Below are 15,696 nucleotides of genomic sequence, written 5' to 3'. Positions count from 1 at the left end.
GAGCAGCCCCTATGGTCTGGTAAGATTATGGTGACGCAACACAACAATGACCCACTGCTGTTTTTCCCCAATGGAGGCAGGACATCTGTGAAATGCAATTGCTATTTCATGTGCCTGTGGGGTTCCATCGCAGTCTATTGACCACATTTACCTTGCTAATACGTTGTGTTAGAAATAATGTGTACATATATTACTGACCGAATCAATCACTCTGTTCAGGAATGTTATTACACAGTTGCAGAGCAGTCTGGGACCTGAATGCAGACCTCCTGATTCAGAGGTAAGGACACTACCACTGTCCCCACAAGAGCTCTACAAACCAGATCACAAAAACCCCACAGTGTGGAAGCAGGCCATTTGGCCCATTGAGTTCACACAAACCCTTCAAAGAGCGACCTACTTCCTACCCCATCCCTACAAACCTGCATTTCTCATAGCCAATCCACCTAACCTGCATGACTTTGGACTGTGGGAGGAAACCGGAGCACCCGGAAGAAACCCACGCAGACACGGGGAGAACGTGCAAACTCCACACAGACAGTCGCCTGAGGCTGGAATCGAACCTAGGCCACTGGGGCTGTGAGGAAGCAATGTTAATGACTGAGCCACCGTGCTGCCCCAAATTAAATCATAACAGATTTGGCAGTCTGCTTTGGAATATAGTCTAACTGGACGGGATAAATATATCCTCTATCTGTTGATTATAAGGCTGTTGAATGGGAGACAATTGGCATTGTTGGGGAGAAAGGAAAAATGGTACCCTTGTATGGTAGAGGGAGCTCTTTGCTAAGGCTGCGGGTTAGGGTCAAGGCAGAGGGGAGGGAATGTGGCTAGTTGTTTCATGCACTGTAACATCTACAGAACTGCTCAATGCTAACGTTTGCGATGCAGAGGAAAGGAATAAAAGTGGAGACAAATCTACTCCTGCTAGTGTCCAGAACATAGTCAGAAATCCGTCTGCAAAGACGAGAGTTTACGATTTTGCTTCAACTAATCCAAAGAGAAGGTCTTCTTTTCACTCTCTCTACTGTTTAATACACTCAGCAAATGACAGTTAATCAAAGAGCTCACTATTTAAACCAACAGTGCGTCTCCCTTTCCTGTCCACATTGAGTCAGTGGGTATTCTTAACACGACAATGAATTACAATTTATAAAGATTGAAATGAAAAGAATTCTCAGAGGTATAATAAAGAACCAAGAATAAAAAGCTATTAGATCAATGCGTGGTCAAAGTAGCAGAGTTTTAGGAGAGTCTTAAAGGAAGAGAGGGTGGTCGTGACATGGAGGGGTTTGGGAAGTGAATTTCAGAGTACAGCATCCAAGACATCTGTACATGCTGACACCAATACTGCAGCAAGGAAGGGAGGGTTTGGAGAGTTGGAGTTGGGTGGGGGATGAGTTAGGGCAAGATGTGATTCAAAGACAAGGATATGAATCTTTCTAATTGAAAGCACTGGGAAACCAAGGGCTCATGTATGCTAAGAGGACTTGGGATAGTTTGCATGACAGGATGGGGCTAGAGGGTGAACTGAATTTTAAGGTGGAGGGAAGACAAATAGTTCTAACGGAGGGAAATGGAGTGCAGAGATGGTACAGACCCAGATCTTGGGATGGATGAACTACATGAACAGCTTTTATTACCCATGCTATTGGGGTGTGTCTATGGGATAAAGGTCATCTGCTTGTTTGACGGGGCATTGAAAATTTGATGCCCTATTTGCTGATAACTGTTTATAGAAATAATCCAAAAGGTGTAACCGTCACACAATATAGTCGGCAGCTCTCCACCTCCCCCAGTCCAGATCTCTCACCTCCAAGACAACGCACACACCATTACAGCATCTGAAACTAGAAGGGATGTTTTTATGAAGCTGCTGTCTCAGTTCATCATTTCTTCTGACAGGCACTCAGATCAGGGAACAGGCGACAGAGGTCGCCATGTGCTGGGGTCTGTGATGCTCCCGACAAAGCCATGACTCTCTGAGGTATTATTCCAGTTGAGTGTGACTCTGCGCTGACAAAATGCAATCTGTAATGTCATCCCCGGCTTCCTCGCCTTTACAAAATATCCAGGCCGTCCGAGATTCTGAAGTTCAGAGTTCAAAGGACAATGACCATTTACATCAAACAGAACTGACTGTGCCTTCTGTCCACAACTGGGGTCGACACACTTGTTTCTCCCTCTGTCTTCATTATATCAACCTCAAATACTTTAAACTACATTCTGCCATAGCTTAAGACTGATGTATCTGCAGCACATTACTCCAAACCTTGTATTTTACTGCTCAAACCCAAAATCTCTTTATCCTGCTTCTTGAAGCACAAGCTGACAGCAAATAGTTTCAGGGTTAACCGCCCAGTCTAATACAGTTTCAGATCTCCTTGGTTTGGTTGCTTCATGTCACTGCACTGACAGCATGCCAGTGTCCCCCAGCAGACAGATGAAGTCATAAAGCAAGTTCACACACTGTTCCCCACACACAGGAGCTGACCCAGCCTCCCCACCTCCCTCACGAAAAAAAAAGCTGACAGCTCGTTCAAGCATCCTCCTCCCTGGAACCACTCACTCAGTGGCTTTGTGCAAGGAAGCTGGGGGCACCTCGAAAGCTCAGAAATTGCTGTCGATCCTGAGCTGCCGGCACCCCCCCTCCTCTCTCTCTCTCTCTCTCTGGGTGTTCTGTATGAAATGAAGCCTGGATTCCTCTTCCACCCCTGCGCTGCGGCTCAACAGGAACTGAGCACAGCAGGACCCAAACGGGAGCAAGTCGTCAATCTGAGGATGAACCATCTTTAATCAGGCTGCCTGAAGCCCACACTCTCTAGGAGCTGCCACCGAACAGCAGCGTTGACAAAATTGCTACCTACCTTTCATGGCTGAGCACAGAATATACATCATTTGATGACTGCGCGGCCAAGGGTTTAGATCATGCCCGAGACTCTCTCTTTGCCTTTTCAGCAGCTATGCTCTGCTACAGCATTGCCCGACAACACAACCATCTGAAAATCCACGTGATCCAGTCATCTGGTCGCTCTCCACCCACTGTCAGTGATTGGCAGCTTCGACAGAAAAGTCTCATTCAGCCCAGGAACCTGCCTCCCAGGCACTACGCTGCAGTCAGCAGGAGGTAATGCAGCTAACTCCACCGTGCTCCAGCACCACTCCAAAGCTGCCTTCCCACTTCGATTTCCCTCGCGTCCTTCTGGACATTTGTTTTCCTCTTGGCAACAACATGGCCATTATATATTAGTGCAATCTGAGCACAGGGTTCCAGAGAAAATCACACCAAGGCAGTGAGGGGGAATTTGCTTTCAATTGGGTAAATAGAAATTCTGGATTAGTGGTGCTGGAAGAGCACAGCAGTCCAAAGAGCAGCGAAATCGACGTTTCGGGCAAAAGCCCTGGAAAGACCATCCAACTACTGTAAAACCCACCCTCCCCGACTTGCTGGAAACCCACCAGCCTGAGGTCGACTCAGGTGCTGATCTTGCTAATGTTGATCTTGCTTTGTGCACCTCCTGTGCAGTTGTAACCCTGTATGCCTCGCTCTGTCATAAGGAACCTTATGCTCTTAGGGGTGGCACGGTGGCTCAGTGGTTAGCACTGCTACTTCACAGCACCAGGGACGTGGGTTCGATTCCCACCTCAGGCGATTGTTCTGTGTGGAATTTGCACATTTTCCCCATGTCTGTGTGGGTTTCCTCCTGCAATCCAAATGAATGGCCATGCTAAGTTGCACCATAGTGATAGGTGCATTAGTCAGGGGTAAATGTAGGGGAGTGGGTCTGGGTGGTTTACTCTTTGGAGGGTCAGTGCGGACTTGTTGGGGCCTGTTCCTACACTGTAGGGTATCTAATCTGGATGTCCCTGTTGCTATGATCTGCCTGTACTGCTGGCAAAACAAAGCTTTTTGCTGTACTTAGGTACATGTGACCACACTAAGATTCATTCACAGGACGTGGGCATTGCTGGCTAGGCTATCCATCATTGTCCAGCCAGCACTTTGGAGTCAGCCACAATCCTGTGGGTCTGGAGTCACATGTAAGCCAGACCAGGTAAGGATGGCAGTTTCCTTCCCTAAAGGGAACTAGATGGATTTTTCCAACAATCAACAATGGCCATCATTAGACTCTTAAGTCCAGATTTTTGAAAATTGCCTTCAGTTTCCATCATCTGCCACAGCAGGACTTGAACTCAAGTCCCTAGGATTAATAGATCATAGAACGTACAGCATGGAAACAGATCCTTTGGTCCAACCCATCCATGCCGACCAAATATCCAAACCTAATCTAGTCCCAATTGCTAGCACTTGGCCCATATCCCTCTAAACCCTTCGTATTCATATACCCATCCAGACGCCTTTTAAATAATGTAATTGTGCCAGCCTCCACTTCCTCGGAAGCTCATTCCATACACGCACCACCCTCTGCGTGGAAAAAGTTGCCCCTTAAGTTTCTTATATCTTCCCCCTCTCACCCTAAACCTATGCCCTCTAGTTCTGGACTCCCCCACCCCAGAGAAAAGACTTTGTCTATTTATCCTATCCATTCCCCTCATGATTTTATAAGTCTCTATAAAGTCATCCCTCAGCTTTTGAGGCTCCAGGGAAAACAGCCCCAGCCTGTTCAACCTCTCCCTATAGCTCAAATCCTCCAACCCTGGCAACATCCTTGTAAATCTTTTCTGAACCCTGTCAAGATCCACAACATCCTTCCAATTGGAAGGAGACCAGAACTGCACGCAATCGGATTAATAGATTAATAGTCTTGTGATAATAACACTGACCCACCACTTCCACAGCGTATTTAAATGTACGGACTGCCAAATTATTTTTACTGCCTGGCCCACACATAATGGAGCCTGCATACTTACTTTTGAGCTGTTGCATGGGATCAAGGAATAAACAGCTTCTTTTCTGGTCTGACTCCAGGCTCCACAACAACACAGTGAACTCTTAATTCCATAACAACCTTGTCAGTTTTCGAGAAAGCAGCTAATCTCTTTGCTTTGAGACAATTTTGGATGGACAATAATTTCTGGCCCTGCCAATGATGGCTGTATCTCGCAAACCAATTTTAAGAAAAAGCAAGAAATGTAAAATTGCAGACTCTTTGTAAGAGATTTAGAAGCCTGATGTATTTTCTGTTGGCAGGAACAAAGATTCTGTTTCCTGATTAGGGCAAGGCAATGTTTATTATTAATTTTGCAATTGTACTCTTTGAATTCACTGCATTGACAGAATAATAGGATCCCTACAGCACAGAAAGAGGCCATTTGATCACTGAGTCTGCACTGACCCTCCTGTTATTAGAATACTGAATGGACTCAGAAACTCTTAACATTCGCCTATACCTGTATTTTTGTTTTTGCTGCTGTTTACCCATTATTTACTAATCTATGTTACTTAACTCTATGATCTGCCTGTTTTGCTCGCAAGACAGAGCTTTTCACTGTGCCTCAGTACACGTGACAATAAATTCAATTAAATTAAATTCAAGATCATCCCAACCAGACCACCACTCTCTCCCCAACACGACAGGGCAATTTTAAGCATGGCCAATCCACTTACCTGCACATTTTTGGACTGTGCGGGGAAATCCACACAGAAATGGGGAGCATGTTCAAACTCCATACAGTCACTAGAAGTGGGGCAGCACTGTAGCTCAGTGGTTAGCACTGCAGCCTCACAGCGCCCGGGACCCGGGTTTGATTCCAGCCTCGGGCGACTGTCTGTGTGGAATTTGCACATTATCCCTGTGTCTGTGTGGGTTTCTTCTGGGTGCTCTGGTTTCCTCCCATGATCCAAAGATGTGCAGGTCTGATGAATTGGCTATTGTAAATTGTCCACAGTGTTAGGTGCATTAATCAGAGGGAAATGGGTCTGGGTGGGTTACTCTTTGGAGGGTCAGTGTGGACTGGTTGGGCCAAATGGCCTGTTTCCACACTGTAGGGATTCTAATCTAAAAGTTGGAGTCAAACTCAGGTGCCTGGCGCTGAGAGGCATCAGTGCTCACCACTGAGCCAGGCCTGTACTGAAAGATTGAATTGTTACAGTGTAGAAGGGAGCTATTCTACCCATTATCTCCTCTGGTTCTCTGAATGAGCAGTTCACTTTGTGCCATTCTCCCCCTCTTTCCCATGTAATCCGTCACATTCCTCCTTTTCAGGTAACGGTCTCGGTGTCTTTTGCATGTTGCAAATGAACTGTCACTAACCCGCTCTCAGGCTGGTCATTTCAAACCTTGTACATTCTCTCTCTGGAAGTTTTCCTTTGATCCATCATTCCCCGAAGCTCCAGCTTCTCAAATCTGTCTTCACAACTGAACTTCCTGAAACATTTTGGCAAATCTTTTTGTGCACTTTCTCCAATGCCTTCACATCAATGATTTAGCATGCAGATGCGTGTATGTTCTTCATGAATGCCTTCAATATGGATCAATGGAACAAGTTGTAATCATTGAGTAATATGGTGTATGCCCGGACTTGAATTCAGACTGAGAACATTAGGGGTCCTCTGGTGTTGTAGTAATTTACAATCACTAAGCCCGGAAGTGTGGGTTCCAGGTCCACCTGCTCCACAGAAATGTAATTACATCGCTGAAAAGACCGATTAGAAAATATCTAAACACAAAGACAACAATCTGCAGTCCAGGGACGTTAACATGAAGCATCATACATACTGGCCATGCTACTAGTCACTTTGCTAAATGTTGCCAACACACAATGTGCACCTGCTAATGCACACTGAACACCATTAACACTTATTGTGTACCGGCCTCATTCAGACTCAGCACCAATAACCCTCACTGTGTTCCTCCTTCATTCACACTGAACACCATTAACACTCACTGTGTTCCTGCCTCATTCACACAGAACACGATATACTCTCACTGTGTTTCAGCATCATTCACACTGAACACCATTAACACTCACTGTGTTCCGACTACATTCACACTGAACACCATTAACACTCACTGTGTTCCGACTACATTTACACTGAACACCATTAACACTCACTGTGTTCCAGCTTCATTCATACTCAGCACCATAAAAAACTACTGTGTACCAGTTTCATTCACACTTAGTGCCATTAATACTCACTGTGTTCCTGCTCCTTTCAAACACAATACCATTAACACTCACTGTGTTCCTGCTTCATTCACACACGGCACCATTAATACTCACTCTGTTCCTGTGTCATTCACACTGAACACCATTAACATTCACTCTGTTCCTGTGTCATTCACACTGAACACCATTAACACTCACTCTGTTCCTGTGTCATTCACACTGAACACCATTAACACTCACTGTGTTCCTGCTCATTCACACTGATTTTAAGTGCGAGCAGCAGCGGAGATAAGACAAACTCGGAAGGCTGCAGATAAGGCCACTTCAAACTAATGCTGGAAGGCTAGTGATGGGAGATAAGGAAATAGCTGGAGAACTTAATAAGTACTTTGCGTCAGTCTTCACAGTGGAAGACATGAGTAATATCCCAACAATTAAAGGGAGTCAGGGGGCTGAGTTGAGTATGGTTGCCATTACAAAAGAGATAGTGCTAGAAAAGCTAAAAGGTCTTAAAATTGACAAATCTCCTGGCCCCGATGGGCAACATCCTAGAGTTCTGAGGGAGGTGGCTGAGGAAATAGCGGAGGCATTGGTTGAGATCTTTCAAAAGTCACTGGAGTCAGGGAAAGTCCCGGGTGATTGGAAGACCGCTGTTGTAACCCCATTGTTCAAGAAAGGAGCAAGACAAAAGATTGAAAATTATAGGCCAATTAGTCTAACCTCGGTTGTTGGTAAAATTCTAGAATCCATCGTTAAGGATGAGATTTCTAAATTCTTGGAAGAACAGGGTCGGATTAGAACAAGTCAACATGGATTTAGTAAGGGGAAGTCATGCCTGACAAACCTGTTAGAATTCTTTGAAGAGGTGACAAGTAGGTTAGACCACGGAAACCCAGTGGATGTGGTCTATCTAGACTTCCAAAAGGCCTTTGATAAGGTGCCACATGGGAGGCTGCTGAGTAAGGGCCCATGGTGTTCGAGGTGAGCTACTGGTATGGATTGAGGATTGGCTGTCTGACAGAAGGCAGAGTGTTGGGATAAGAGGTTCTTTTTTGGAATGGCAGCCAGTGACAAGCGGTGCCCCACAGGGTTCAGTGTTGGGGCCGCAACTGTTCACGTTATATATTAATGATCTGGATGAAGGGACTAGGGGGACTTTCTAGCGAAGTTTGCCGATTATACGAAGTTAAGTGGACAGACAGGTAGTACTGAGGAAGTGGGGAGGCTGCAGAAGGATCTAGACAGTTTGGGAGAGTGGTCCAGGAAATGGCTGATGAAGTTCAATGTGAGCAAATGCGAGGTCTTGCACTTTGGAAAAAAGAATACAAGCATGGACTACTTTCTAAATGGTGAGAAAATTCATAAAGCCAAAGTACAGAGGGATCTGGGAGTGCTAATCGAGGATTCTCGAAAGGTAAACGTGCAGGTTGAATCCGTGATTAAGAAAGCGAATGTAATGTTGTCATTTATCTCAAGAGGGTTGGAATATAAAAGCAGCGATGTGCTACTGAGTACACTAAATGGGGCTTGGTTAGGCCCCATTTGGAGTACTGTGTCCAGTTTTGGGCCCCACACCTCAGGAGGGACATACTGGCACTGGAGCGTGTCCAGCGGAGATTCACACAGATGATCCCTGGAATGGTAGGTCTAACATACGAGGAACAGCTGAGGATCCTGGGATTGTACTAATTGGAGTTTAGAAGGTTAAGGGGAGATCTAATAGAAACGTACAAGATAATACATGGCTTGGAAAGGGTGGACATGAAGAAATTGTTTCCGTTTGGCGGGGAGACTAGGACCCATGGGCACAGCCTTAAAATTAGAGGGGGTCAATTCAGAACAGAAATGCGGAGAAATTTATTCAGCCAGAGAGTGGTGGACCTGTGGAATTCATTGCCGCAGAGTGCATTGGAGGCTGGGATGCTAAATGTCTTCAAGGCAGAGATTGATAAATTTTTAATGTCACAAGGAATTAAGGGCTACGGGGAGAATGCGGGTAAGTGGAATTTAAATGCCCATCAGCCATGATTAAATGGTGGAGTAGACTCGATGGGCCAAATGGCCTTACTTCCACTCCTATGTCTTATGGTCTTATGGTCTTAACACCATTAAAACTCACTGTGTTCCTGCTTCATTCACACTGAACGCCATTAACACTCACTGTGTTCCTGTTTCATTTGCACTGAACACCATTAACACTAACTGTGTTCCTGCTACATTCACACTGAACGCCATTAACACTCACTGTTTTACTGACTCTTTCAGACTGAACACCAGAAACACTCACTGTGTTCCTTCTTCTTTCTATACCCAACACCATTAAAACTCACTGTGATCCTGTCTCATTCACATTGAATACGATTAACACTCACTGTGTTCCTGCTACATTCACACTGAACACCATTAACACTCACTGTGTTCCTGCTACATTCACACTGAACACCATTAACACTCACTGTGTTCCTGTTTCATTTGCACTGAACACTATTAACACTATCTGTGTTCCTGCTACGTTCACACTGAACGCCATTAACACTCACTGTTTTACTGACTCTTTCAGACTGAACACCAGAAACACTCACTGCGTTCCTTCTTCTTTCTATACTCAGCACCATTAAAACTCACTGTGTTCCTGCTTCAAACACACAGATCTCTATTTACTCTCACTGCGTTTCAGTATCAATCACACTGAACACCATTAACATTCACTGCGTCCCAGCTACATTCATATCGAATACCATGAACACTCACTGTGTACCTCCTTCATTTACACTGAACACCATAAACACTCAATGTGTTCCTGTTACATTCATACAGAAAACCATTAATACTCTCTTGTGTTCCTTCATCATTAACACTCAGCACCATTATCGCTCACTGTGTTCCTACCTCATTCACACTGCACACCATTAACACTCACTGTGATCCTGTCTCATTCAGACTGAACACCATTCAATGTCACTGTTCCTGCTTCATTCACACACATAACACTATTTACACTCACTGTGTTCCTGCTACATTCACACTGAGCATTATTAACACTCAATGTGTTCCTGCCTCATTCACACAGAACACCATTAACACTCACTGTGTTCCTGCTACATTCACAATGAACACCATTAACACTCACTGTGTTCCTGCTGCATTCACACTGAGCACCAAGTTTCACTGTGTACCTGCTTCATTTACACTGAACACCATAAACACTTACTGTGTTCTTGCTACATTCACACTGAACACCATTAACACTCACTGTGTACCTGCTTCATTCAACACAGAACACTATTTACACTCACTGTGTTGCATCGTTATTCACACTGAACAGCATTAACACTCACTGTGTTCCTGCTTCATTCGCACTGAACACCATTAACACTCACTGAGTTCCTACTTCATTTGCACAGAAGACCATTAAATCTCACTGTGTTCCTGCTTCATTCACACACTGAACACTATTAACTCTCACTGTGTTCCATCGTTATTCACACTGAGCACCATTCACACTGACTGCATTCCTGCTTATTTCACACTGACACTATTAACCCTCACTGTGTTCCTGCTTCATTTACACTGATCACCATTAACACCCACTGTATTCCTGCTTCATTCACACTGAACACCATTAAACCTCACTGTGTTCCTGCATCATTTACACTGAACACCATTAACACCCACTGTATTCCTGCTTCATTCACACTGAACACCATTAACACTCACTGTGTTCCTGCTACATTCACACTTTACTCCATTATCACTCACTATGTTCCTGCTACATTCACACTGAGCACCATCAACTCTCACAGTTACCTGCTTCATTCACACTGAACACTATTAACACTCACTGTGTTCCTGCTGCAATCACATTGATCAATATTAGCACTCATTGTGTTCCTGCTACATTCACACTGAACACCATTAAAACTCACTGTGTTCCTGTCTCATTCACATTGAACACCATTAACACTCACTGTTTTCCTGCTTCATTAACATTCAGCACCATTATCGCTCACTGTGTTCCTGCCTCTTTCACACTGAACACCACTAACACTCACTGTGTTCCTGCTTCATTCACACTGAACACCATCAACACTCGCTGTGTTCCTGCTACATTCACACTTAACGGCATTAACATTCACTCTTTTACTGACTCTTTCAGACTGAACACCAGAAACACTCACTGTGTTCCTTCTTCTTTCATACCCAGCACCATTAAAACTCAGTGTGATCCTGTCTCATTCACACTGAATACGATTAACACTCACTGTGTTCTAGCTACATTCACACTGAACGGCATTAACACTCACTGTGTTCTAGCTACATTCACACTGAACACCATTAACACTCACTGTGTACCTGCTACATTTGCACTGAACACCATTAACACTAACTGTGTTCCTGCTACATTCACACTGAACACCATTAACACTCACTGTGTTCCTGCTTCATTCACACTGAACACCATTAACACTCACTGTGTTCCTGCTTCACTTACAGTTAAGGGGAAAGTGACAACTGCAGATGCTGGAGATCGGAGCTGAAAATGTTTTGCTGGAAAAGTGCAGCAGGTCAGGCAGCATCCAAGGAGCAGGAGAATCGACGTTTCGGGCATGAGCGTTTCTTCTCCAACATCTGCAGACCTCACTTTCTCCTAGTTGATTTTAACCTCCTGCGAAACCTCTTACAAGGATGCCTTCCTTGAAGAAGCTCTCTTCCTCCCTCTACAAGGACTAATTTACAATGAACACCATTAACAGTCACTTTGTTCCTGCGACACTCACAAGGAACACCATTAACCTGCTTCGTTCACACTGAACACCATTAACACTCACTGTGTTCCAGCTTCATTCACACTGAACACCATTAACACTCACTGTGTATCTGCTTCATTCACACTGAACACCATTAATACTCACTGTGTTCCTGCTTCACTTACAGTTAAGGGGAAAGTGACGACTGCAGATGCTGGAGATCGGAGCTGAAAATGTTTTGCTGGAAAAGTGCAGCAGGTCAGGCAACATCCAAGGAGCAGGAGAATCGACGTTTCGGGCATGAGCCCTACTTCTCCAGCATCTGCAGACCTCACTTTCTCCTAGTTGATTTTAACCTCCTGCGAATCCTCTTACAAGGATGCCTTCCTTGAAGGAGGGGTCTCCTCCCTCTACAAGGACTAATTTACAGTGAACACCATTAACAGTCACTTTGTTCCTGCGACACTCACACGGAACACCATTAACCTGCTTCGTTCACACTGAACACCATTAACACTCACTGTGCTGCAGCTACGTTCACACTGAACACCATTAACACTCACTGTGTTCCTGCTTCATTAGCACTGAACACCATTAACACTCACTAAGTTCCTTCTTTATTTACAGTGAACACCATTAACACTCAATGTGTTCCTGCATCATTCACACTGAACACCGTTAACACTCACTGTGTTCCTGCTACATTTACACTGAACACCATTAACACTTGCTGTATTCCTGCTACATTCACACTGAATACCATTAACATTCACTGAGTTCCAGATTCATTTGCATTGAATACTATCAACACTCACTGTGTTCCGGCTTCATTATCACTGAACATCATGAACACTCACTGTGTCCGTGCCTCATTCACACTGAACACTATTCACACTCACTGTGTTCCTGCTACATTTACACTGAACACCATTATCACTCACTGTGATCCTGGTACATTCACACTGAGCACCAAGTTTCACTGTGTACCTGCTTCATTTACACTGAACACCATAAACACTTATTGTGTTCCTGCTACATTCACACTGAACACCATTAACACTCACTGTCTTCCAGCTTCACTTGCACTGAACACCATTAAATCTCACCGTCTTCCTGCTTCATTCACACACAGAAAACTATTTATACTCACTGTGTTCCATCGTTATTCACACTGAACACCATGAACACTCACTGTATTCCTGCTTCATTCACTCTGAACACCATTATCACTCACAACATTCCTGCTTCATTTACACTGATCACTATTAACACTCACTGTGTTCCTGCTCCATTCACACTGAGCACCAAGTTTCACTGTGTACCTGCTTCATTTACACTGAACACCCTGTACACTTACTGTGTTCCAGCTTCATTCACACTGAACACCGTTAACACTCACCGTGTTCCTGCTACATTTACGCTGAACACCATTAACACTCACCGTGTTCCTGCTACATTTACGCTGAACACCATTAACACTCACTGTGTTCCTGCTACATTCGCACTGAATACCATTAACATTCACTGAGTTCCAGATTCATTTGCATTGAACACTGTCAACACTCACTGTGTTTCAGCTTCATTCACACTGAACACCATTAACACTCACTGTGTTCCTACTACATTGACATTGATCAATATTAACACTCACTGTGTTCCTGCTTCATTCACACTGAACAACATTAACGCTCACTGTGTTCCTGCTACATTTGCACAGAAGACAATTAAATCTCACTGTGTTCCAGCTTCATTCACACACAGAACACTATATACACTCACTGTGTTCCATCTTCATTCACACTGAACACCATTAACACTCACTGTGCACCTGCTTAATTTACAGTGAACACAATTAACACTCACTGTGTTCCTGGTACATTCACATTGATCAATATTGGCACTCATTGTATTCCTGGTACATTCACACTGAGCACCAAGTTTCACTGTGTACCTGCTTCATTTACACTGAACACCATAAACACTTATTGTGTTCCTGCTACATTCACACTGAACACCATTAACACGCACTGTGTACCTGCTTCACTTGCACTGCACACCATAAACCCTCACTGTGTTCCTGCTACATTCACACTGAACACCATTAACACTCACTGTGTTTCTGCATCATTCACTCTGAACACCATTATCACTCACTACGTTCCTGCTACATTCACACTGAGCACCATTAACTCTCACTGTGTATCTGCTTCATTTACACTGAACACTATTAACATTCACTGTGTTCCTGCTACATTCACACTGAACACCATTAACACTCACTGTGTTCCTGCTACATTCACACTGAACACCATTAACACTCACTGTGTTCCTGCTACATTCACACTGAACACCATTAACACTCACTGTGTTCCTGCTTCATTCACACTGAACACCATTAACACTCACTGTGTTCCTGCTTCATTCACACTGAACACCATTAACAGTCACTGTGTTCCTGTTACATTTGCACAGAAGACAATTAAATCTCACTGTGTTCCAGCTTCATTCACACACAGAACACTATATACACTCACTGTGTTCCATTGTAATTCACACTGAACACCATTAACACTGACTGCGTTCCTGCATAATTCACACTGAACACCATTATCACTCACTGTGTTCCTGCTACATTCACACTGCGCACCAAGTTTCACTGTGTACCTGCTTCATTTACACTGAACACCATAAACACTTCCTGTGTTCCTGCTACATTCACACTTTACACCATTAACACTCACTGTGTTCCTGCCTCTTTCAAACTGAACGCCTTTAACACTCACTGTTTTCCTGCTACATTCACACTGAGCACCATCAACTCTCACTGTGTGCCTGCGTTCATTTACACTGAACACCATTAACACTGGTTGTGTTCCTGCTGCATTCACACTGAACACTATTATCACTCACTGTGTTCCTGCTACATTCACACCGATCACCATTAAGTAGCAGGAATGGTTCAATGTTCATGCTTCATTTGCACAGAACACCATTAACACTCACTGTGTTCCTGCTACATTCGCACTGAACACCATTAACACTCACTAAGTTCCTTCTTTATTTACAGTGAACACCAGAAACACTCACTGTGTTCCAAGCTTCATTCGCAGTGAACACCGTTAACACTCACTGTGTTCCTGCTACATTTACACTGAACACCATTAACACTTGCTGTATTCCTGCTACATTCGCACTGAATACCATTAACATTCACTGAGTTCCAGATTCATTTGCATTGAATACTATCAACACTCACTGTGTTCCGGCTTCATTATCACTGAACATCATTAACACTCACTGTGTCCGTGCCTCATTCACACTGAACACTATTAACTCTCACTGTGTTCCTGCTACATTCACACTTTACACCATTATCACTGTGTTACATCGTTATTCAGATTGAACACCATTAATACTGACTGCGCATCTGCTGAATTCACACTGAGCACCATCAACTCTCACTGTGTTCCTGCTTCATTCACACACAGAACGCTATTGACACTCACTGTGTTCCATCGTTATTCACACTGAACACCATTTTCACTCACTGTGTTCCTGCTACATTCACAGTGAGCACCAAGTCTCACTGTGTAACTGCTTCTTTTACACTGAACACCATAAACACTTACTGTGTTCCTGCTAAATTCACACTGAACACCATTATCACTCACTGTGTACCTGCTTCATTCACACTGAACACCATTAACACTCACTGTTCCTTCCCCATTCACACTGGACACCATTATCACTCACTGTGTTCCTGCTTCATTCACGATGAACACCATTAACACTCACTGTGTTCCTGCTTCATTTGCACAGAAGATCATGAAATCTCACTGTGTTCCTGCTTCATTCACGATGAACACCATTAACACTC

The 15,696-nt window shown here is 44.1% G+C and overlaps 1 protein-coding gene across 2 annotated transcripts in view; it reads right to left on the bottom strand.

The window, feature by feature from the left end:
• LOC122542619 (nuclear receptor ROR-alpha A) overlaps positions 1-15,696 on the bottom strand; it is an 873,418-nt gene that overhangs the window by 189,254 nt on the left and 668,468 nt on the right. Inside the window, exon 1 of one of the 2 annotated variants that reach the window (XM_087982160.1) lies at positions 2,868-2,985. The exons of the other annotated variant lie outside the window; for it this stretch is intronic. Coding sequence (XP_087838286.1) covers positions 2,868-2,898 — 31 coding nt within the window. The 5' untranslated portion in view covers positions 2,899-2,985. Of the gene's footprint in view, positions 1-2,867; positions 2,986-15,696 lie in introns of those variants that run through there. 2 annotated transcript variants of the gene reach the window in all.

This window comes from Chiloscyllium plagiosum, unplaced genomic scaffold, assembly GCF_037043375.1.
Source record: "Chiloscyllium plagiosum isolate Xiang-an unplaced genomic scaffold, Cpla_swu_hap1 HiC_scaffold_42, whole genome shotgun sequence".
In the NCBI taxonomy this organism is placed as follows: Eukaryota; Metazoa; Chordata; class Chondrichthyes; order Orectolobiformes; family Hemiscylliidae; genus Chiloscyllium; species Chiloscyllium plagiosum.
The sequence above is the reverse complement of the archived record's forward strand: the minus strand, read 5'-3'. Positions and strand labels throughout refer to the sequence as shown.